At 42.3% G+C, this 25,095-nt stretch overlaps 2 protein-coding genes across 4 annotated transcripts; one reads left to right on the forward strand and one right to left on the reverse strand.

Moving 5' to 3' along the window:
* The first annotated feature begins 826 nt into the window (after positions 1 to 826).
* Positions 827 to 21,204, forward strand: AMDHD1 (amidohydrolase domain containing 1). Of its 3 annotated transcripts, none has more exons than XM_064419771.1 (9): positions 827 to 1,090; positions 1,574 to 1,680; positions 2,924 to 2,988; positions 3,581 to 3,858; positions 6,501 to 6,726; positions 7,668 to 7,792; positions 8,643 to 8,736; positions 9,130 to 9,290; positions 13,850 to 21,204. In XM_064419771.1, the coding sequence occupies exons 1-9, from the start codon at positions 948 to 950 to the stop codon at positions 13,893 to 13,895; spliced, it is 1,245 nt and encodes a 414-aa protein (XP_064275841.1). In that variant the 5' UTR covers positions 827 to 947; the 3' UTR covers positions 13,896 to 21,204. The 3 variants fall into 3 exon arrangements, with proteins under 3 accessions (XP_064275841.1, XP_064275840.1, XP_064275842.1); XM_064419770.1 differs by lacking the exon at positions 13,850 to 21,204 and adding an exon at positions 9,644 to 9,900; XM_064419772.1 differs by lacking the exon at positions 9,130 to 9,290.
* On the reverse strand, positions 12,235 to 25,038 carry HAL (histidine ammonia-lyase). Its single transcript, XM_064419776.1, has 20 exons — positions 22,749 to 25,038; positions 22,258 to 22,318; positions 22,061 to 22,088; positions 21,689 to 21,763; positions 21,518 to 21,590; positions 21,367 to 21,433; positions 21,143 to 21,180; positions 20,933 to 21,058; positions 20,514 to 20,653; positions 19,012 to 19,059; positions 18,256 to 18,403; positions 18,080 to 18,175; positions 17,906 to 17,964; positions 17,052 to 17,132; positions 16,313 to 16,378; positions 16,060 to 16,225; positions 13,808 to 13,942; positions 13,103 to 13,211; positions 12,940 to 13,009; positions 12,235 to 12,507 (listed from the first exon to the last, which is right to left on the reverse strand). Exons 1-20 carry the CDS (start codon positions 22,993 to 22,995, stop codon positions 12,358 to 12,360), a joined length of 1,983 nt encoding a protein of 660 aa, XP_064275846.1. The 5' UTR covers positions 22,996 to 25,038; the 3' UTR covers positions 12,235 to 12,357.
* Positions 25,039 to 25,095: the final 57 nt, after the last annotated feature.

A 25,095-nucleotide genomic window follows, 5' to 3' on the forward strand; every position in this document is an offset into this window, starting at 1 on the left:
AAGCATCGCAAGGTAACATCCAACTCTATTGTAGTTTTACTCACTTTTCAGGTTTGATATTAAATACAAATTACTGGCCTTTAGATGCAAATCTTGCCTCATTTGCAAACAAGACCTCACCAGAAAGGCTCATTCAAAGAGCCAACATAACCACCTGTTCCTGCTGAAAAGGAATATGTACATGCACATAGATGTCTTACAAGCATTTACAATCGATTCTCTTTCTAAAAGAAAAGGTGTCTAAAGAAGATTGCCACCCCGGGAGTAGTGTTTGAGGGACCACTTGTTTAGAAGGACACTCTATTTTCCAGGTGGGGAATACTGGAGTCCTGTAGATGCTGTGAATCTGGGAAGAAAACAAAAAAAATCCGTGTTAGGAGCAAGAATTTCCTCTCTGATTCTACCATCCTTCGTTCTGCAGGGGGCAGCAGAATCGCACGAACATTTCGTTGTTGGAATCGGATAAATTAATATCTGCCTGGATAAAGGAATGTGTGTCTGAACATCTGGCGCGGCGGGAGGTGCTGTGGTCCCTCGGGGCTGTTGCTGGGATGCGGGCAAAATGATGGATGCTGGAGAGGGGATGGACGCCGGGGAGGGGGCCCGTGGGCAAACAGACGCTCCCGAGCAAACCAGAGGCTCCTATTTTCTTGGCAAAGGGAAATCTCCAGGTGGTGCTGTGAGGACTGAGAGCTCCGGGAAGCCCCAGCTGGAAGACCCGGTGCTTGGGAGCTGGTACTGAGCCAGCGCGATGCACGGATGCTGTCCCGTTATCCAGGACCGAATCCGGCAGAGCGCCCCGCGCTCAGCGGGCTGCGGCGAAGCCCGGGCAGACCCAGCGGGCAGGGCCGGGCCGGGCCGGGCCGGGCCGGGGGGCAGGCCGGGGCGGAGGCCGCGCCGCCCCGGGGACTTTGAGCCCAGCGGGCCCGGCAGTCGGGGCCGCGGCCATGGCGGGCCGGCAGCGGCAGCGGCTGCTGCTGGAGAACGCCGAGCAGCTGGTGCTGGTCTGCGGCCGCCGAGAGCCCTTCCTGCGGCGGGACGGCGCTGCCAGCCTGGCCGTGCTGCGGGCCGCCAGCCTGGTGGTGGGGCTGTGAGTGAGGGGCCGGGGGGCGACGGGCTCGGCTTCGGCACGGCTGGGATCGGGGAACGGGTGGGAGGCATCCCCCAAGCGCAGTCCAGGCTGCCCGGTGCCATCCTCACACTCCACTGCGAGAACAGTCCCAAAGGGGCTGTGGCTTCCCGAGGTGCAGGCGATGGCAGTTGGATTTTTGTGAGGGGACGAGTGCCCTGCGGATAGATGCTGTGTGCTCGCTGATCCGCAGGAGGAAAACGGTGTTACCTAGTAGGAATTAGAGCAGAACAGTAGCAAGGTGTAATCCAGAGGGTAAGCGGTACAGCAAACAGCTTGAAACGCATGGCATTACCCCAGTGTTTGCCGTGTATCTGTAAAATGAGCGAACCACCTCCACGTGTGCATCTTCAGTGCTCCTGAAGGTCCTGCCCCTGTTGTTCCAGGAGCACTTGACTTTTAAACAGGCTCACGCGTTCTTTGTTCATTGTCTGTGTTTTGCAGGGATGGCTGTATCAAAGCTGTGGGCCAGGCAGATGTTATTCGCAATCAGTTTTCAGAAGCAACGTTTGAAAGGATAATTGACTGCTCCGGGAAGTGCGTGTTGCCAGGTAAGTGTACTTTTGTGATACAAAGGAACAGCACTGCCACCAGGTCAAGGGACGTGATCCTGGTACTCTGCTCAGCCCTGGTGAGACACATCTGGAGTGCTGTGTCCACTTCTGGGCTCCACAGTACAAGAGAGACAGTGGAGGGCTACAGAGATTATGAAGGGTTTGAAGCATCTCTCTTATGAGGAGAGACTGAGAGAGTTTAGTCTGTTCAACCTCAAGAAGAGACAACTGAAAGGGGACCTCATCAAAATCTGAAGTGGGGGACGCCCAGAGGATGTTTCCAGGCTCTTCATAGTGGTGCCAAGCATTAGGACAAGAGGCAATGGGTGGAAATGGATGCATAGGAAGTTCCACCTGAACACGAGGAAAAACTTTACTGTGCAGGTGACTGAGCCCTGGAACAAGCTGCCCAGAGAGGCTGTGGAATCTCCCTCACTGGAGATATTCAAGGGTTCTTTTGGGCTTCATGGTGGAGCTCCTTCTTGTCTTGTTTTGTCTGTAGATCTGGTCCTCTGTATCATAGATCACAACAGGAATGTAGCTGACCCACAGAGCGACTCTTCACATTCATTGCTCTTCTCCGTACTCTCTCAGCCATTCGGCCACAGAGCTCAGTCTTGTCCATCCTGCCCACAGCTGTTTGGAGGCAAAAGGGATTTAAGTCACAATTCTGCAGCTTTGTCTGATAAAAAAATCCCCAAAAGATGAGCAAGTCTATTGCGTGTTAAATTATCCAAGTGGTGTTAGTTAATTATCCATGAGCTTCAGACCTGTTTCTCTTACACTGGCCTTGCCATTCAGCAGTGTCAGTTTCAGAGCTTGTAGAAAAGTCTCCCATTGTTGTAAGTCTTGCTAGAGGAAGTCAAGTGTGCTAGGCCCAGCCTAAGCAGTTTGCCTTTTTTTTAAAGAGTACAGGCTTAAAGTCTAATGAACTCTTTCAAAGTCTGCTATTTATCCTTTCTTCCACAGTTTGAAAACTTTATCAAAATCTCAAACTCAGCAACAGATGCGTTTACCTGGAGACATTTTGCCTAAGGAATCAGAACTAAAAAAATTGAAAGAAAATTAATAGCCTCTGAAGAAAATCCTAGATATTTGGCTGGTTGGATTTTTTTTTTCTCTAACCAATAGAGAATTTTTAGGGGAGCTTCTGCTTTCTATTTAATTTGCTTGCATGTTCGTAATATTTTCTCTTACACAGTGAAGTAACTCAAGTGTACATTTACTTTGTTTTCTTTAGGCCTGGTAGATGCACATACACATCCAGTGTGGGCTGGTGATAGGGTTCATGAGTTTGCAATGAAGGTAACGGCATAAAATTACACAGATGGATTTTTCTTCCTCCTTTTTTTAAAATTTTTAATGCATAACTGTTTCTACTTCTGAGTGACTCTCATCTTTCTTTTATAGAAAAATACATAATTTCTGTCAGATTATCTACCTGAGGGAAGAGGGATGATTTCTGAATACTGATAGGCTGAGAGAGGAGTGTACCTGCATTCTTTGCAGCCACCATTGATATATTTTTGCATTAATTAAAGCGATAAGGAGTGCCACCTTCTATTACCATCTAAGTCTTGATTTTTTTCTTCCTTTTTCTTTTCCACATAAATGAATTTCGAGCTGGAGATTGGTTTTCCCCTTGGACTCGGGGGAAAGCAAATCTTCAGAGTAATTTTCTTTATGCTGCTTCTTACAACATTTCTTCACTTAAGTGGAAGGGAGAGAGAAGAAAAGGGGGAGGGAGGAAGAATTAATGGGGATTTTTTTCCTCACTCTTTGTCTCTCTCACTGCAAAGAGACCTCAAGGCACTTTCCGATATCTCTTGGATGGAGAACACACTGTTCATAGCTAATTGTATGGGGGTGGTTTTTGCTTCCTTTTCTTTAACCCAAGCTGGCAGGTGCATCCTACATGGAGATCCACCAGGCTGGGGGAGGGATCCACTTCACCGTGGAGCACACTCGGAAGGCCGCGGAGGACGAGCTGCTGGCCACGCTGCGGCAGCGCCTGGGCCGCATGCTGAGGGCAGGATCCACGCTGGTGGAGTGCAAGAGTGGCTACGGGCTCAGCCTGGAAACCGAGCTCAAAATGCTGCGGGTGATCGAGCGCGCGCGGCAATGCGCGGATATCGGCATCTCCTCCACCTACTGCGGGGCTCACGCCGTGCCCAAGTAATGGGATTGGCTTTTCTTTCTCTTCTGAGTGCTGCTGCTTTGCACTGAAAGCTGGTTTCTTCTGCCTCGCTCCTAAAATACAGCATGCTTGAAAAACAGCAGCCAATATTTATAGGAAGCTCTCCTAAATTTTAATTTGAAGGAAGGCAGGGCAGCCTTATTTAGTGACTCCTAAATGCCAGCATAGGCTTAGCTCAGATCCCCTGTCTCCAGCTGATGCTCACACTGGACATAACACAGGAAAGTCTTCTGCTTGCATCCTTCAAGCTTGGTCTGTGCCATGAGATTTTATTTTGGCCAAATAACAACAAAAAATACCATATTTAATCTTTATGTAGCTCCATAAACAAAGTTTAATTATGCTTCCATGCAATGAAGACTTGCATACATCTTGTAGCTATGAGATGAAGATTAAAGTGTTTTTAATCAATTATTCCAATGGCTCAAGTAGACATATCATAAAAATCCTTTCTCATTTCTGATGTTGATTTCACTGTGGTGGAATTAACATCTTAATGTTATCTGATTTTGGTGTATGAAGGAACTAATGAGGAGTTTTAGCTGGATATTTTGACATACTAAGTGGTAGGCTGCTGCAAGACAAGGCATGTGAGATAGAGGCAGGCTTATTATGTAGTAATATTCAAGAGGTGTTCGTTAAAAGAAAAAAAAACATATTAAAAAAACCAAAAAAACCCGCAAAACCAAAACAACCCCAACCTTTTCTAACATTCAAGGAAACATTCAAGGAATATTTTTTGCAATCTTCTGTATTTGGAGCAGGATGGTAAATTATCTTTTGTCAGTCTAACTGTGGAAAATGAATCCTGTATCCTCTTCAGTAACTGGGAGACGGTTAAGAATAAAGTAACTAAAATCAGCTGAAGGCAGCAACTACTTTCAGGAAGTTCTACTATAATTTAGAGGACTTAATGGCAAAATAAAATTGACCTTTCACCCCAAACTATATATATATATATTTCTTAGCCTTTCCTTTCTTCTTCTGCTAAAAAGCCTTGGCAGGACTCAGTCAAAATCCTGATAAATAGTCTTTCCCACCAAAATGCTTTGAGCATTTCTACCAACCAATGAAATAATTTCCAGTGTTTTTACAAACATACTAACTCTCATGTGTTAGGAAGACAGGTATGATTTCTCATTCTCTGCACACTTTTGTCCCCACTGATGCACATCAAGCTTAACAAAATGTTGTAGTAGGAAAAATACTGCATTTTAAGTAAAGAAAACAGGTAGTTTGGGATTTGAGGAAATTTCCTGAAGGAAATACTGAGTTATCTGTATTTTTCAGTTTGGGTCTTTTAAAATAATCTCTTCTCTTTTCAATCAAATGTTTGTGTCTAGACTACTTTGCTTGAATTTTATGCTACCCCTCAAACTTAGACTCTGTTTTGGGTTGTCATTTTGACCAGGAGGAAATCTGCAGTTCTTCCTTGGTCTCTCCAGTCATCATTTTGAATCAAACTCATGATTTGGGGAATATCTGATTTTTAAAAATAATTATTTTTTATTAGTAAGTGATTATTGAGCCATTTTCCACTTTATCAAGAAATTTTCAGTGTTTTCCTGAGCAGAAATCTTCTCCATTAAAACAACAGCAGTTTGTTTTGCATTTTGGGGCATTATATCCCTCAAAAAGTGAAACCATTTCTTAGTGTTTCCCTCTGTTTTGTCTTGACTCTGGCCCTAATCTTTCAGCCCAAATTCCTCCAAAGGCTGCTGAGTAGAAAGAGAAAAGGGAGAAGCCTTGGCAGGGTGAGAGGCTGAGCAACCCTGATGCCTGTTTCAGCAAGAAGGGAATGGAAGAGGGGCTCTGTTTTATAACCTTGTTTATAAATTCAGGCAGAATTTGGCTTCTTGAATTGACTCCATTGCATGGCTCCTGACTCAGCCTCGTGTGGCACTCCATAGTGCCAGTGTCTGCATGCCTTACAGTGCCTGAAATGAGCATTCAGATTCTCAGGCATTTATCTGCTGTACGTTCCTTGCCCTTACACATTAATATTGGAAAATGCCAACTCAACTGCATATTTTGGGATTATTTGCTCTTTCTAAGGCATTTAGTGATCTCTCCTGGGTTATCTTTATGTAAGAGAGGATTCATAAATGATTCTGAGTTTGGCAAATCAAACCTTGGGTAGCCTCTCTGATTAGAAACAGTTATCTGCCCATCACTCTGAATGATGTAAAAGGAGGAGAAGTGAATTAAAAATAATGACTTATACTGCATATCCCCTTTGAGCTTTGATACTTGCATAAAAATATTGTATGAATACCATTTAACATATTTAAATGCTTACTTATATATTTTAAATACTTATATTTTAGGATACAGTATGAAGAGGTCAGAATATATGAATAGGAAAGCAGAAAAATTAAAGTATCCCATATCTTTGTTAGCATCCAAGGTGCCAACCTTATTAAAAACATTTAGAAATACAATATAATATTCTATGAATGGAAAGTAACTCATGTTGGAGAATACATGAATTACAATTGGGTTTATTTTTTTGAGGGATTCGTATTTACATAATTTCCTAAGTAATTCATGTATGGCTTGAGTGTGTGCCAGACTTCGAGGATGTTACTCACAGGGCTCTGTAACATTTTCTTTTTGTTAGAGGGAAAACTGCTACTGAAGCCACAGATGACATTATCAATAACCACCTTCCTAAACTGAAAGAACTCATACTAAGTGGTGAAATACACGTTAACAATATAGATGTGTTCTGTGAGAAGGGAGTCTTTGATCTGGAGTCTACAAGGAGAATACTTCAAGCTGGAAAGGATATAGGGTTACAGATTAACTTCCATGGTGATGAACTGCATCCGATGAAGTCTGCTGAGGTACGTCCTTTCTTAACACCCATTTTTGCTCCTGTGAGAGCCCAATCTGTGAAAGAATTGCAGTTTTCAAAACTGAGGTTGTCTTTTCTAAGACTTTATGAAATAGACCATCTGATAGATGCCAGGAAGAGCAGTCCATGTGCAGCTTTGCAGGTGAGGACATGGGAGGAAGCCTTGACCTCTGGGACTAACGTGCACTGGCTAACCAAACATTGACTTTGCTTATCTTCCACATGGGATACAGACTGGGAAAGTGGATATCCATGCACCCAAGAATGACAAAAACATGGTTTCTTTGCAACTTGAAAAATATTTTTTGTGTTAAATGTCCTGTTAGAAGCAACAAGTCAAATTGCAGTGAGCACACTCGTTGGTCTCATTACTCAGATATCAGTTTATCCACACTCAGAGAGGTGGTTTAGTCATGACTAGATTCCCAAATATCTTGATAAAGAAAGTCCCTTTGACATCATATTTCACCATCATTTAAATATTGTTTCCTTCCTGTGGGGTCTGCCTAAGCTGTATATAAAAAAACCAACCAAACCAAACCAAAAACTTGGTTGATTATAAAAGCCTATTTAACTTCCCTGTTGAAGGCAGCATTCAGTTTTGTGAACTATTTTCTGATAGATCCTTTATGAGCAGGAGTTGATAATGTTTTCATCCATGGCTCTCACATAATTTTTGTGTTAGGCTGTTAAAAACGGCACTGAAGGTGTGCTTCTGCTTCATGGGTGGATAAAGTGATCAACTTTTCCTGCAGTAAATTAACAAATATTTTGTCTCTGTAGTCTGATTGTTCTTCCAAGCATTCTTTGCTATTTCTCTTCTGGAATATTTTGCATTAATAGTGAATTGCCTCTTTCAGTTGTTTAGAAACAACTTTTTAAACTGAATTAATTGAGAATAGTGAGTAATTTGCTTGAAAATTTCTTCAGCTTGGAGCTGAGCTGGGAGCCCGGGCCATCAGCCACCTGGAAGAAGTTAGTGATGAAGGTATTGTGGCAATGGCAAGAGCTAAGTGTGCTGCTGTCCTTCTGCCAACAACAGCCTACATGCTAAGGTAAGGCCACTAGATTGAAGGGAAACTTCTGTAACTGCAAATCCATGTGTGTGCTTTGAGGGGCTTTTAATCTAAAAGCATAAGTGTGTATCTGTGCCTTAAGGATCAGTCTGGGTCAGTGAAGGCAATCACACGTACTGAGAACTGAATGAGCCTCCCTCCTTGTGTCTTATTTCTGCTGGAAATCCTCAAAAATCTGTGAGAGTGCTGAGAAGTCTCACAGATTCAGAGTGGCCTTACAGCAACTGTGGCTAAAACTTCCTAGAGAGTGTATTTCTAAGTGCCCACCCTGCAAACACCTACCCAGATTAATCCAAGGGCTGAACAATTTTGAAATGGCTCTTCCAGATACTGAAGTTATTGGAAACATCTTTTGCATTATAATTGCTAAGTGAAAAGATCTCTAATGTATGCAGACTAAGCTCACAGACTCAAAAATAGGGAAGGGACTATTGTATTGCATGTGCCACTGCTTGTATTTTGGATCCTGTCTTTGCAGCTGTAAGAACTAGAAAATTAGTGTTTTTCAGAAATGAAGATTTTTATCTTGTATATTCTTAAGTGACTGAGGTCTGGATAAATACCAGAATTTCAGTGGTTTGGAGCCTGATGGTTGACACTGGCTGGTGCTAGATGCAGTTGCTGCAAAAGTGGTGTCTCACACTTCCCATTTATGTTGTCTATTGGATGATAGGTAGGAATGCAAGAGGAGAATTTGGGTTTTCATCTCCATAAGGATCAGTGTAACTGAATGCATAAATGCAGCCAAACTGAGAGATGACTTTTGCCCTTGTAAATCATTGTATGATAACTAAGCAAATTGTACTGATACATTTATTTTTCCCACTAGACTGAAGCAACCTCAAGCTAGAAAAATGTTGGAAGAAGGTGTTATAGTTGCTCTTGGCAGTGACTTTAATCCTAATGCATACTGTTTTTCAATGGTAAGATAATCCTAATACTGAAACCATAGAATTGTGACATTTCTTACTAGTACAACTTGTGTCTAGGTCTTGCACACTTCAAAGTGGTTTCAAGTGCACAAGGAGAGCTGCCTGCCCCATGCAGACAGCTGTCTGTGTTTGTGTATAATGGTAGTTTTTGCCAGAAATTCTTGAAACCAGAATGGGTTCCATCCTTCATATGCACTGAGAGGCCTATTCAAAGTGCTTTCAAAATTACTGATTTTAGAGTTCTCGTTTTGGATTTGGCAAAATTTATGTTGTACAAAACAGCTCTTTCTGTTGTGCAAGGAAAAAGGAGAGTGCTTAGGGATCTGAAGCATAAACAGCTTTGTGTTCCTGGTAACTCCCATTGTCCCCTTCCTTGCCTACTAGCCTATGGTGATGCATCTGGCCTGTGTAAACATGAAGATGTCAATGAATGAAGCACTGGCAGCTGCCACCATTAATGCAGCTTATGCTCTGGGCAAATCAGACACACATGGCTCCTTGGAGGTTGGCAAGCAGGGGGATCTTCTTGTCATAAACTCATCAAGGTTTGTTCTTCCATTGGCATTTGAAATGTGCTTTAGCCTTAGTTATCTTCACTGAATAAAGGGACACTGGTAGCATTTCAGACCCACTTTCATTTTCCTTAATTACTCCAGTGGAAAATAAAGCCTAAGACTTTTGGGGCTGTTATTACAAGTAATCCATGCCTAACATATTTATTTTGTGGAATAAATTCTCTACTGATAGACTTACTGTATTCATGCAGCAAGAGATAACATGTAGACATGGAATAGTGTTTTCCTCTTTTCAAGCAAATCTTATAAAATTGCCACATGTGCTGGGCATGTGACCTGCTCTTATGCAAGTTTAAATATTCTTAAATATCTTGTCTTTTTAGGTGGGAGCACTTGATTTACCAGTTTGGTGGACATGAATCACTGATCAACTACGTTATAGTTAAAGGAAAAGTCATCTATGAAAATGAGAAGTGTGAGACAATGGGCAGTTACTGAGAGAAGGCAGTAGTTTAGTGAGCTACTAAAATCAAATTAGCATGGGGTATTTCAAAGCAACAGACAAATCAGATTTGTATTTACTGGTAAATTGTTTGCCTGCTCACCTTATGCTTATTCAAATAAACCTTACCAAGCATTACCCATTTGGTGCATCTCCATGTCCACCGTCCTTCTCTCCAGCACAATAAAATAATTTCTAATTGTATCTATCCTAAATAAGACAGTTTCCAAATATGTTTTCCTATACAATCAATCTATAATATTATAATATTTGAAAATAACTGAAACAAACTGGCAATGAATAAACTGGGTAGTGTGATGTTAAGTAACCTGTGACAGAGGGTCAGGGGCTCAGGCATGCACATTTGAGATGGCCTTTGGCTGTGAAGGGAGAAGATCACATGCAGTGTCATACAGATGTTTCAGAAAAGACCTAATTTTGTTTATTCTAGGTTGAATCTGAAATAACATGAGATACATTTGTTTGTGGAAGTTTGAATGTGATTCTGGTAAATTAAGTATGATAACTTTTACTCAAAGCCATGTTGAAACTTTTTAGAAGTGCTCTTTCATTTATCTTTCAACTACTGCTTTCCCTCCCTGCCCCCCCCCCAGCTTGTAACATTTAGGAATGCAGTATGTAGAAAAAAAGGATGATACAACTCTGGAGAATTTAAACTTCTGCAGTATTTAAGCAGAGGGTCTAGGGTAGGAGGGTCTCTGAATACCCATGGACTAAGTCTTTTCTTCAAATTTTCAAATGGATGGTGGCTGCAGAAGCAAAAGGGATTTACTTTCTGAAGGTGAAGTCATAAAATTGCACCTGACAAGCATGAAGAACTTCACATCAAAAATAGTTATTGATATAAGCAAGTGACATAACCTGTGATACACAGCAGAGTGCTTTAGTGAACCAGACCCTTGAGGAAGGACAATGGTCTCATTCTGATTAACAGATATTTGAAAGCCATCACAAACATGTATGAGAGTTGTTATGACCTTCTGATCTCCCTGAGCCTTGAGCACATCTGTTAACACCCAAAATCTGCAAGCCATCCCCTGTAGTATCTTTCTTCATGCTTTATTTGATCCAGGCTAGCCAACTAAATCAGTTTTTAAAACAATGTAATAGCATTCCTGTCACCTGACGTGTTTTCCTGCAAGCAGATGTTTTACCAGATGTGGGTGTGGAACTTTGTTTCTATGAGGCTTGAAAGAACAGCCCAAGTATGTGATTGCACAGTCCATTCTGTCCAAGACAGCCTTCATAAATAATGTTTATAAAGGGATTTGGGAAGGCTGTCAGGGAAGGAGCACAGGCAGAGTGGTGTCTCTCAGCTCTGCACAGGCACGGTGCAAAACCTGAGTCCACTGTGCTGCAGTGTGTTCTGGGGATCCCTTAGGCAGCCAAAAGCAGGGGTGAGTGGGAAGCAGGGCCCAGAATCTCTTCTCTGAATGCCCAAGGCATTGCCTTGGACATTTGGCAACCTGCTAGGTTGCCAGCAGGCATGAGCCCTCTCCTTGGGGCACATTTAACATGGCAGGTGTCAGACACTCAAAGGCAGCCCCTTGCAGCATAGCCAACAGCCTGGGGGGGCTTTCAGCTTGTGCTGAATGCCCCTCAGGCAGATCAGTACTGCCCTGTCACCACAGCACCGTGAGGTGAAATCCATGTCCTGACTCTTCCCTTGCAAAATAAAGCCTGTGCCAGAGGTCAGTGTTGTGACACAGAGCACACTCACTCATGATGCCATCTGTGGGGACAGGGCTCCTGGCAGACAGGCAGAGACCTGGAGAGCCATGGGAGTGTGGGTCTTGGTGCTATTGCCTCAGCACTGGTTCACATGCACTAGTCCTACACCCCCTCTTCCCCCTTTTCTGGCCCCTGTGTCACCTGTCCTACTTACTTCCAAATTAAGCTTTTGCTTTACATTTTCATCATCACACACATGACAGGAAAATAGATTGCTACAACCATGTGGAGCCTCAGTTTATTGATTGCAGGTGTGAGCCCATAGCTCTTGGAAAGCTGCATTAAATGTAGTCCATCATCAGAACATAAAATATTTGTTCTGGAGCAATGATCTCCATAGCGCACTCCTATGCACACAGCTTTCCTGATTAGTGAAGCACCTGCTCTAAAAATGCTCCTGTTATACAAGAGCCTGTACCTCATATATGATCTGCAAAAGAGAGAGGAACTACATGTAAAGATAATCTTGTTTGTGGCAAAATGAAGGGGATCACAGCAGTTACCCAAAGTGGGAGAAAAAAGGTAAGAATATCAAATTTAGGCTGTTTGGTATCATTGGCACAGGTGGAGAGAAAACAAACAAAATGTTGACAAAACAAATACTGGTTTCATCAGGAGTCTGAATAATTTGTATTCAGAAGTTCATGAATTCACTGTCATGACAAAAATTGTCTTTTATACATGAGGAAAGCAGTGAGACTTTTCTTTACTATCTATTTGTGCTTCTGAGCTAGACAGTCAGGTCCTCTAGGTCGCCTGGAGAAACCACATTGAGCGTGAGTAGAACGGCCATGCTCAAGCAAGGTTCTGGAAAGGATCTGCTCTCTTCCAGAGGATCACAACTCAAAGTTCATTCTGATGCCTGTGCTCATGACTGTAATCTGCACTCATTCTCAGCGATCCCAGGGAGAAAGCTGTAGGTGAAATGGGTCTTGATTCAGGGATGTGTTCCCTCCTGTACTTTTCAATGTAAGGTTTAGCCACTTCCCACACCTGCGGAACAAGAATGTGAAACAGCAGAGTCAGAGGCAAAGAAAAGGTCAGCTAAGACATCAATGCATACTTCTAAATGAGTTCAGAAAACCCTGAAGAAAAGTTATTGGGTGGGATATGCTGTATGGGAGGAGCAGAACCAGAGAGGCAGATAGAGCAAGGTTTAGGGAAGAGCATGTGGAGGTAGTTGACAATGGGTGGGAAAGGATAAAGCTCCAATGGGACAAGGTGAAAGGATTCAAGGCAGCAATACTTTGTCTTGCCGTGTTACCAGGCTAATGCTCTGTATGCAATATTTGGGAGACAGTCACTGCCACTTGCTACAAAGCTACTTGATCATGAAGAGTATTGGGCAGCAAAACCAGCAGATAGCATGGACAAAGAAAAAGGGTTCTAGACAATCCTACACAGAAGCCAAAAGCCAGCACTCACCTTCTGCTCCACGAGCAGCCTGTGAGCTGCTTCAATGTCTGGGGCCATGAAGCGATCCTTTATCCAGGGCCTGTAATGAGACATTGGGCAAACATTAACCCCCACTGCCAGCAGCTGCTCTCCAGGCAGGCAGCCTCTGGGGAGAGTGTTTGCCTGCTCTTACCTCACCACGGAGCGCACAAGGTCGTAGACCTTCTCCAATGGGGTTGTCGTTCTCAGAGGGCGGAGGAATTCAATGCCCTGGCAGGCGGCGAGCAGCTCGATGGCCAGAACTAGGAAAGCAGAGCAGCCAAGGGGATGTTTGGCAGGTGCAGCTCAAGGCGAGGTTTCCTGTCTAAAGCTACCCCTGGCTTTTGTTCTCATACAATATGGTTCAGGCAATGTGAAAAACCAGTGGATCCAATCCACACCCCCCAGAGAGCCAGCCCAGTGGCAGGATCATTTAATGGGTGATGCTGGGAACAGTATCCAGCATTTCAGCAAGCAGATTTTGGGTGCTTTTGTTCAGACCTTTCAAGTGCACCAGGAACTCCTCGTCACCAGAGTCTTAAATGCCTAGGAATCTCTTCCAGGGTAACTTGAATACTAAAATTAATGTCCATCATAAATCACAAATCTTCTTTATCACTTTTAAAAAGTGCTAAATCTTGTTTAGAAAAGAGGAGCCTGAGCTAAAAATGAAAGTTCTCCCTCTGAAGCATGCCAGACCCCACATGGAAACACCAGGAAAATTATAGTGCTTTGGAAGGGAGTCTTCTGTCTGGAGAAGTTTGCATTATATCTGCCTACCTTACACCTGCTCATTATTGGCATTAGCCCCTTATTTTCATGATTCAAGGTCGGTCTGGAAATCAGAATTTAATTTTACCTTGTTCCACATGTTCAATAACTCTCAAAGCTTTTCTTGCAGCCCATCCTCCCATGGACACGTGATCCTCTGTAGCAGCACTGGTTGAGAGAGAATCCACAGAAGAGGGGTGGCACAAGGCTTTGTTCTCAGACACTGCAAAAACCCAGCACAATGAATGAAGGACAAAATAGGCATAAGACAGCAGAAGCAATGGACAACATGGAGATAAGAACCTGTCCACCACCTTGGGTCCAACTACTGCTCCTCTTTCGAGGATGCATCAGTGTTTTACCTGGACTGAGAAATTTGTAATAACCTTGAAAACTACCATTGCCTTTAAAACACTAACCAACAGCAGTCTTTAGATGCAAATATTAACCAAATACAGAATGAGGGCTCACTCTTCACTCCCTTATCTCCAGTTTGAGTTGCTGGGGCTCAAAGGCCTGGAGGAAACTGAAGCAGAAGAGCAGACAGCATAACTGAAACACAAGCCTGGTTCTGCCTATTGCCCTAGAGCAACTCTGTAAAGAGCATTGGCTCCCTCTGGTTTTGGTCATGAAGATCACCCCTCCCCTGCTTTCAAGAATACAGCTAGAGATCAGCATCTGGTCTGCTCATTGCAGCTGAGGCACTTTCAGAACTTCCTCTGGAAAGATGGGGGAATGCCACACAATACAAACTCTCTCCCTCCCTCACCTCACTACAAGGCTGCCCACGTCCCTGAGGGTGACACACTCCAGCTTTGAAAGCCAGCTGCAAGGTCTGGAGTAAATTCTCATGCTGCATCCAAAAGCGACAGGCAAATGGTTGCAGGAGAGGCCTTAGGCACCATTCAATGACCATTTGAGGTTGAGAACTCTCTTTAAAAGAGAAAAAATGAAGTGTGCATTCACAGCACTCTGGCTGCACTCGGCCTTTCCTTTCTGAAGCCCAGCGGGATGCTGTGTAATGCTCTCGCCAAATTAGCGGCTTCAGAAAAGCAACAGGAGCAACAGAGAGGTGGTGACACCAATTGCAAATAGGCTGGAGTGACAGTCTAGGGCCAGAGCCCAGCTGGCACATTCAGGCAGGTGATGGCAGGTCCCAGAGAGGCTGCATGTGATCACTGCAAACAGCTCGGTCTGGCAGGCACAGAGCTGCTGGAGCAGGGCCAGACAGACACATCCAGCGGTGTTGCAAAATATCTGCAATTTTTTTTCAGATTTATCTATTAACCCTGGGAGTGAAAAACATTATCTGGTACACAAACAACCCAGAAACTGGCAGAGTGATTTGAAAAATATTGGTGATTAAAAAAGAAGTTAAGAAAAATAAAAGGAACTCAAACTTCAGATAAAAATTCAGATAAAATCCTCACTTTTTTGATCAGGATGAGATTATTTTGACCCATGGACTTCTAGTGTCAGCAGATGCAGGGCTGTAATTTTCATTTCCCACAGCAGAAATCACTGTCACTCCAGATTACAGAAGTGTGCAGTGCAACCTGAAGCCATGCAACCAGCTGAAACCTGGAGCCATCCTACACTCTCCCCTGCCAAAAGATAAAGCTTCCAGCCCCTAAACCAGGGGATGAGCATTTCAGCTCCTCTTCCAGACCCAATTCCCCAACCAGCCTCTAGGGTGGTTTCCTTGAGGCTGGGTTTCTTTAGTCCACTGATTTAGTTAATTCATTTGTTTTCTCCAGAATGTTTACCTACATATTTAACCAATATCCTCTGTTCCTGTGTTTGTTTGTAAATTTTAAAATTTATATCTTCTCATAGCATGTTTATCTTTATATTGGCTCCTGCTTCCCTGAACCTATGAACTGTAGTATGCCAGCAGCCAGCAGGCTTCTTGTTGCCTTAGCCATGAGTACTAGAGGAAAAACTGAAGGGATGTTTAGTTTCAGTGTTCCTCCAATAGCCACCACTGCAAACTCGGGTCTTCTGAGGACTGTGGGGTCTGATACTGATGTGCCAAATGGAGACAGCCAGTGCTGAGGGCATCAGGCCACCTTTGAGACAAGCCTTCCCACCAAAGTCCACTCAGATTTGCATGCTCAGAGCACTGAACATGCCCAAGGGTTGGTGCAGAATAAGGAAGCCTGAACTGAAATAATTGCAGCCACACCCAATGCTCATACTTTACAAGACAGCACAGAAGACATGGAGGGGAGATGGAAAACAGGAGCCAGATACATTTGTGTCTGCTATTAGATTGCATCTGCCTTGAAAAAAATCAGTCTTTCTAGCTTGCTCTCTCTATGGAATTGCTCAAGCACTCACCCAGGGCAGCTGCTGTGCAGTGTGCAATCATGAAGCCTGAGTTCAGGCCTCCTTCAGTGACTAAAAATGCAGGCAGTTCACTGAGTGAGGGGTTGCAGAGCCTCTCAATTCTTCTTTCACTAATTGCAGCGAGTTCATGCACACCAATTGCTAAATAGTCCAGAGCCTACAAAAGAAGATCTCATTAAACCAGATGAAAAAACAAACCAGAAAAAGTTGTTTTTTTTTTTCCTTTCTTCAAATGCTGAATTACCTTTGCAGGATATTCACCATGAAAATTGCCTCCAGAAATGGTCTCTTCTCTTTCAGCAAACACCATCTTTAAGGAGAAGTTAAGGCCCACATGAGTGAAATACAGTTTATGTGAGTGATATCTGCCAGTAATCAGAATATCTTAAATGAAGGAGTTCTAGTGCCAATAGGCTTTTATTTACAAGCACATTATATTGTGTCTACACTTCCACTTTTCAAGAAATGAAGACACAATCTCAGTTCTTCAAATTTGTAGGTACAATTTTGACATGTATGTTTTTCAAATAAGCTACATAAAGAGAGGTCTTTGATCAGCTGTTCAGATCCTAGCATAGGTTTTCAGTTCCTTGATAGATTCTCTCCATGACAGTTACAATTTTGGCACTTAATTAGTCCAAATTAGAATTGGACTACTTCCAAATTGGAAGAATTGGATTAGATTCTAATTCAAGGTAAAAGGAAGTTTGGAAGATTAGAAGCAATAATGCTTATCAGCAATTGATATAATGCTATGTACATCATCATTATAGTGCTAACAGAAATGCAGCCCTGCATCACAGAGCTGACAGAAATCCTTCCATGCAGTCTAAAGGAAGAGAGATTGCTGTTGCAAACAATGGCAGTTATTGACCCAAGCCAATTATGACTTTTTTGCCTCCAGTGTGAGTAACTATACAAAAGAAAAGAATAAAAAAGGCTAAGAAGAATTTTATATAGTAATAAAGTAATTAAAAAGATACAGGGTTGTCCGTGGCACTGTTGATTTCCGTTGTTATTATGTCCTTCACAAAAGCAATTGTATCATTTACAATTCCATGGACCTACAACAAAAGACATTAGTGCCTGAGCTTATTATCTGTACTTAGTTCACCTTCAGGATGCTGACTGAGCTGCAGGGACCCTCTTCCCACTATCTCATTCAATTTTCACACATGGTCTTGGATTTGCTTTTAACATCAGCAGCATCACTGCCAATCCTAGACACTTCAAAGATGGTATTTACTATTATTATGGCAGTTTTGCCCGAATAGTAATCTGAATATGACATTCTTTACTTATTTGGGTTGTTTTACCTAAATGGAAGGTATTTATTCAGTGGCAGAAGTGTTGTAAGGGAAGAAGTAGCCTTACAAACACTCACAGAAAACAAAACCTCTTATTAATTAATTAACTTTCATTAATTCCACTGATTTAATAGCTTTGCTCCTGTTAAAATGCATAGGATTGAGCACTTCCAATATGTCTGAGATACTACATTCTGTTGGCTTCTGGAAACACCCAGTTCATGTTATTAACACCAGTGCAGAAGAAAATCCCTACAAAATCTGCAAGCATGGAAACCAGCACTTTCCCTCTGCTTCCAACCTCTGTCCTCTTCCAGATCTGGACACAGATTTGTTAGATGCTGCCTGATGTGTACACGCAAGTAATCAACAAATTGCATGTCTCCGTTAACACTACTGTGAAGTGAAGAAGATGCAAAATAAAGCCACTTCCTCTAACAGTGTCAGACAGCACATAACTGACTGTATTTCTGAGGTGGAAGTGTCACCATAATTTGTTGTTACAGAAGTATCTAAAAGTCAGACTTTACCTGAGGACAGCAGCGCATTGTGTACGCGTCCTGAACTCGGTCACAGAATCTATGGCTCTCTAGAAGACACAAGGAGGGCAAAACCCAAATATTGCTTACACAAAAGCACTGTCTCCTGTTGAAGGACCCAGCCTGTCCTGGTAACCTGAGAGGGTGAAGGTTTAGATTGTTCACCTGCTATTTCTGATGGATGATGGTCAGAATCTAGAAGGGACCTGAATCGAAAGGCCACTTCAGCCTGCCCTCGATGCGGGCGCACTGCATGGATATCTGGTAAGACAAGTCAGACTGTCAGGCTGTGCCTCTCCTGTCAGGAGCTGTTTAGCAAACAGGGAGTGCCCAGTACCCACCAGTGTCAAAGGCCCTCGTTGTACCCTTCAGGACTTCCAGTGTAAGGGCAGCGATGATGTCAGCTTGCCTTGCTATAGCTCCGGCTCTTTCCACAGCCTCACATCCCAGCGAGGTGATCATCTGTGTCCCGTTGATGAGGGCCAGACCCTTCAAAGGAAAACAGATGTTAAGCAAATTCGTTGCCAGTATTCCACACACTGTGACAATTCCCCATGTCTGTGACAATTCTCCTTCTCACATGAAGGAGTTAAAGGTCTTTGCCTAGCTTTTTGGACCATCTTGAAATCACAAAATGCACAGCTTGACTGAGCATCTGCTACATAAAGTGTAATGCTCACAACCCCATTAAGTCCCTGCAGACACCCTTGGAGCACCAGTAGTTCCAAGCAAGTAAGATACCTGCTTCAAGTCAGTCATCTGACTTCCTGTTCTGGCCAAAGGGTGGACAGGTACCTTGAAGGTGCCTCTTAGACAGCTGTGTCAGGATGGTATAAAGTGCTTTTGAAAGGGACCTGTCTGTCTCCACTGACCACAGAGCCAATCTGAACACCAAGCTTGGGTCTGACATTTCAAGTCAAGTAGGGTGACACTAGGAGTGGTGAATCCCACTCCTGACAACACTTCATCATTATCTTTCTAAAGTTTGATTTAAAATTATTATTAATTCATGTAATGCTTTTACTGTACATATAAAGCAAATAGTGATTGATTGACTATGCTCTTTTTCATCAGCTGACATCATTATACTTTATTACCTCTTTTGGTTTCAAGGTGATTGGTTTCAGTCCATGGGCTTCCAGGACCTGTGAAGTAGTTAAATGCCAAGGCAGTTAATGAAAAATACTTTTCAGTCACTAAAGTCACAAAATGAAGTCACTCAAACTTAAATGTTTCCATGAATAGAAATATTAACAAATTTCTTAAGTGATGGAAGAAAAAGAGCTTTATATCACAAACATATCACATATTTTTTTCTGCTGGGCTAAATAAAGGACTTCCAAACTAGCACCTCACTTCCTAGTGCCAATACAAGAAGGTAGCAGGAGCACTGAAGCAAGATATTTGTCACTGTCACAGCCCATCAACATCTACCATGTTCTAGATGATGGGAGAGGCTGGAAGCCCCTTGGGAAGGCAGTTCTGCCTACACCCTGCCTCATAGCATTTTGGCTTGGCATAAATTATTCCTTATTAAATTATTCCTAATCCTTTCTATAGAAAATCTCTAATGACAGGAGGAGTCCTATCCAGTTTATTCTGTACATGTCTATTCTACAGGGCAATTGTTCTTGCAGGAAATGGAGAAACACCATAACTTATTCCTCATTTAATCCTCTCACCCTGTCCAACAGAAGAGGTAATGCATCTCAGAAGTGTACAGCTATAACTTCTGGTCTTGAAGGTCCAGCACACACTGGTCTGCTTCCTCCTTACTCCTCTCCCTGTGTAGTCCTCAATCTTTCTCCAGTCTAGAGCGATGTACACCTATCAATCCATGAATGAGTCTGGTATTCAAATATTCATGGATAGGAGTTATAGGTATAGCAGAACAAACTACCATGAAAGACTATGGAGGGGCTGGACTTGGAGATATTTAACACAAGATCAATCTGCTGGTGTGTTAGTGGCAGAATAATGATGGATCAAAACGTAATTTCATTGTAACATTTCCATCTTGTGATGAAATATAAAGGCTCCTTGTAACCCTAGCTAATTTATCAAAAATGAAATATCCAAACCTGTGTATTTACTTAAAGCCACTGTAAAATCAGTAGAAATTTTACTGCAAAGATTGTGCCTCCAGTAAACCTCCAGGTATGCTCAGCATTTGAGAGGTGATGTTGGATTTTTTACAAGAGTATTGATGCTCATGGAGCTGAAGATACAGTAATAGTTCTTTCATAGTTGGTATCATATCCTCTCCATTTCTCCAGTTCATAAATGATGAACTGTGGTATCTTGTATAGCAGTACTGTGGCATGATATTTCTTTAGGGCTCAATAACATGCTGCTTATTTATGTCTGCTACAGTGACATGTGGGTCAGTTCTTGCATTCTCCATGGATCCACCTTCCTCAAATTAGAGAATAAGTAGCTAAAGGCAATCTAGTCCCAATTCAAACTGGTAGAGAAAATCCAAAGACTTGTACATATTACTAATATGAGAAAAAGCTCTCTTTCTCTCAAAACTACATGCAATTTGAAAAATGAGTCAGCAAGCTAAAATAAAATAAACTGTCAGCTGCACAAATCTTACATATTTAGCATCAGCCCAGCCACTCTTCGGGGACCACATCTTTCCCTCTCCAATTAATCCCAGAGCAAGATGAGAGAGAGGGGCCAAGTCTCCGCTGGCTCCAACTGTCCCTTTCTCTGGGATATAAGGAAGGCAGGATGCTAGAAAGAAAACAAAAATCACTCATTTTAGAGCCTTGCTTTGATAAACACCTTGGAAAACAGAGAAGCCAGCTCACAAGTGTGGCCACAGTAACCACCTACAATCATGGACAATGGCACCAACAGGACTATTCTTGTTGCAGCTCTAGTCCTGATCTCTCACAACTACCAAGCTGAAAGACCAACACCTGCATCTTGACCCATTGAGCTACACCCTTTAACAAAACAGTTAAAAGGAAAAAAAAGGGAAAGGAAGATTTTCTTTAAACATCTTTTTACCATTAAACACTTCAATAACTTGCTCGAGGGTTTCTAGGGATATTCCACTGTATCCTTTGGCTAGGACATTGATTCTTAGTGCCAACAGCATGCGAGTTCTCTCTGGGGTCAAAGGTTTCCCCACACCTGAAACAGTAGCAGAACCCTCTGGGTTACTCACCCGCTACCAACAAGGGCAGAAAAGGGAAACACTGAGCAATCTCTCATTACCTGCAGAATGTGAACGAACCAAGTTCACTTGAAGCTCCCTACAAAAAAAAAAAAAAAGAAAATATGTTAAACCTCAAAAAAAGTCTCATCAGGTTTGATTTTGCACAAAATAGAAGGAATTTCTGAAGCAGCTCTCTCATTTAACCCCAGCTACAGGGTCAAACTGCTCCCTCTTCTTCCTTTCCTGAAAAGAAAGGACGGAGAAGGCTGCACACACAACATACCTCAGATTACTGTTTGGGATGACAGTCCTGGCAAACTTTCCAAAACCCGTGGTGATTCCATAAACAACTGCAAGAAATGTACACTGCTGGTTAAGGAGGGAAGCTGATGAAGTCTTCTAAACAATTAGTAGTTAAAAGCAAAAATATTTACCCGTCTGTTCCTTTACTATCCTTTCAATCACTTCTCGAGATTTTTTGACTTTACTTTCAGCTTCAGATGTGAGCTAAAACATAAGTAATTTAAATATTAGTTTATTTGTCATTATTTAGCTGTAGAAAAATAAATATTTAATTTTTAGCTGCATTTGTTCAGAATTTTTACCTTTATCTTGTAGAGTCCTTTTCCTAAATTGACCAAGTCCTCCGTTGTTAAGCTGTTGCCATCTAAAGAAATATACTACACCAAAGAACCACCCTTTAGTTTGGGACATGGATACATACAAAATTGCTAATAATCACTATAAATAAAAAATACAGTCACAACTCAGCAATGACAGGAAGCTTCTTCATGCTTATTCATAAGACAGGAACCCGGGTAACAAAAACATAATAAGCACATTGTAGTTTAGTTTCCTAGACCCAGCCAAATCTAATAGCCCCTGCTTTTGTGAAGGCTGCACTGGCTGAACTCTCAGCATTTTCTGGTGCATAGCAGGATTTCTTACTGAGTTGTGAAATCATTGGTGATTCTTACCTGATCTGGTTCTCGGTATTTGCTGTATCTGAAAGTTTTGTAAAGGAAAAAGGGCAGACAGGAGTTCACAGGCAGTGACCACTCAGTTACTGCTGGCAATGTGTTTTAAGAATGAAGGAACTCTAAAAAATGCAGGCAATCTAGAAAATTATAAATCTGTAATTGTAAAAACTTCACAAAGCACTCAAAAAGGATACAAATGAACTCCTTCTGGCTGAGATGGTATGAAATCTGGAGACATTATATCTCCTTCTATAACTAGAAGAAATATGTAGAATAAGCACATACAGGATTAAATTGCATTATTTACATAACCTAATTTGTTATTTATTACAATTCACAGCAATAAGAATTCTAATTTCTAGTTATCAGCCCTGAAAAACTTGCATGCTTCTGGGAAAATAACACGGAACTATGTATTTATTTAAGGTATTCCAAAGGCTAAGGCAGAACAGCTTACACTATATATGACAGCAGATATGAAAGATGTACATAGAATTCTGTACCTTCTAGCTTTTAGTAGTTTTGTTCCTAAAATTAAATATTCTTAAATTATTGGGTATTTTTCCACAGAAACTGTAGACAACCTCTCAGGTGCAATTTTAGATGAATCTCGATAAAGCCACAGTTTGCTGACTCAGATGACAACACAGTCACTCTACAATGCAACACTTAAGGCTTTGCTTACCAACTTCAACAAATTCATTGTCTTCTAGAGCATCCCCCACGGTGTCATCAAGATCCAGCAAGCCAAGTCCCTTGCACCTTCGAATGTAAAACTTTACCTCCTCCACTGAGGCAAATCCCCCATTGTCAGGTTTGTTTTTCATGTACCGTCTCACAGCTTCCTTTCCCAGCCACTCGATGGTGTTTGTGGAGCTTAGGCACGGCACTGCCAGCCATTCTCCTCGGACGTGCACCGTGTACCTCGGCATGATTTCACTCCAGAAATTGTTCCTTGACCAAGAAGGGCTGCGGCGTGCAGCAGCCTCACATTTACCATGTGGTGATGGCCTGAAGAGCTGTGCCTATCTAGAACCCAGTGTTGCAATCAGGTAGAGGGGAAAACCCACCCTCAAAATCCTCACCTTTGTAAATAAACAAGATCAATGTGTTTGGCTGACTTTGTCCAATCAAACCAAACCCAGAGAACACACCCTTTTCACAGAAATGGCACCCCCCCCCATCTATTGCCACAGGAATGTTATTCCAAAGATCACATCAGGAATATAGAAATGAAAAACCAGGAGCTGGAGCTCATGTACTGGGAATAGATAAGTCAGACTAAGATGCAGTGCAACTGTTCTAAAAATGTAATGGTTTAACAAGAGTTTACAGCTATTGCCCAGCAGCAAATCACAGTAACAAAAACTGAGGGACAGGGCTGCAAGAGAAGCACCTTGGGGATATGGGTTGCTCATGGCTGCTAGGACTGCAAGAAGATTCTATTATTCTTTTACAGCTCTATCCAGAGCAGGATAAAAGCAGGTAGTAGAGGTAGCAAGCCTGTTTTAATTGGTCCCACGCTCAAGTTGAAAACTATATATTTTTATTGTAGGTAAAAAATATATTATTAATTAATTTTTACAACTTTTTTCCTTATGCTGTGGAAGATGTTACAAGAACAAGTATCAACAAATACTAGGCCACAGCTGCACACTATCAAGCCTGGTGCTGCACTGTCATGCTTCCTTTGCAGGCAGAAGATGCAAAGAAGAAAAGATACAGCGATAGCTGTTGAGATGGTGCAAAAAATGTTTAACAATAATCATGTACACACAGAATTTGAAAATACCTCTGGTTTTAAAGGCAAAAGGGTAACAACACTCACAGTCCATGCCTCCCACACTAGTGTTCCTAAACAAAGGGACTACCTAGGGTTTAATTATTTTAGGGAATATTATCTTGGGATCCATCCAGCTGAGCTACCTAGGACCATGCCAGAGAAAGCCATGCCTGACACAATTTTCTTTTTTCTGACTCTGACAGCAAGAAACCAGGATTATCTGGCAGCAGGATCTCTAACTGCCAAAGCACTGTATATGATACATGGGCTTTTACAACAAAATGCAAGTTACCCCAAAACTAGTGACATATGGCATTTATAAACAAAGGACAGTTTTCATTGCAATCTGATAACTCAAACCAGAGCCTGTTAACATCAGATATCCCCTCCTCTGACCAGAGCTCATGCTCATATACAGAGCTTGGGGAAGAAGGAGGAAGCAGGGGGATGTTTGGGGTGATGGTATTTGTCTCCCCGAGTAATCCTGCTCTCCTGGAGATACCCAAACACCTGCCTGCCCATGGGAAGCACTGAATTAATTCCTTGTTTGGCATTGCTTGTGTGTGCAGCTTTTGCTTTATCTGTTAAACTGTCTTTCTTTATCTCAACACATGAGTTTACTCACTTTTACTCTTCCAATTCTGTCCCCCATCCCATCCCATGGGGAAGAGAGTGAGTGGCTGTGTGGGGATCAGTCACTGCCTTGTTTTAAACCACAGGTTGAAAGCTTATACGGATCAAAACCCAGAAGTGCATCAGCTGACAGGCTCCCTCTCATGCTAAGTGCTAGACTCAAACCAAGCCTTTTGCCAGATTATACTGCCACTCTCCTCCCCTAAGCCAGCACTTTTTGGTTTTGTTTGTCACTGCTTGATATGGGTTATCTCTATGCCAACAGATTTAATTTATGCAAACTGTTCTTATCAAACTCGCTGCAAGACTCAGCCTAGAGATGGCAGCATTTGCCACAGCATCATCTACAGCATTGGCTGGAACTGCTGTAACAAATACAGCAAAAACAGCTCTCCCATTGTTTTTGAACTTATCTCCAGTTGTTATATGAGCATGAGGGGTAGTGCCAGAAGTAGTTAAAAAATCCAAATATTAAAAGACTCAAACTGGGTAAGGAAAGACTTGGGCTTTAGCCCCTGCTACAATAATAAGTTTTGAAAATAAATAGTGGGTTGAAAAACCATTTTAGTCTTCATTGTCCTCTTGGACTCATAATAAAATTTTTTCCCACAACCAA

The sequence above is a fragment of the Passer domesticus genome, chromosome 5, assembly GCF_036417665.1.
Source record: "Passer domesticus isolate bPasDom1 chromosome 5, bPasDom1.hap1, whole genome shotgun sequence".
Lineage (NCBI taxonomy): Eukaryota > Metazoa > Chordata > Aves > Passeriformes > Passeridae > Passer > Passer domesticus.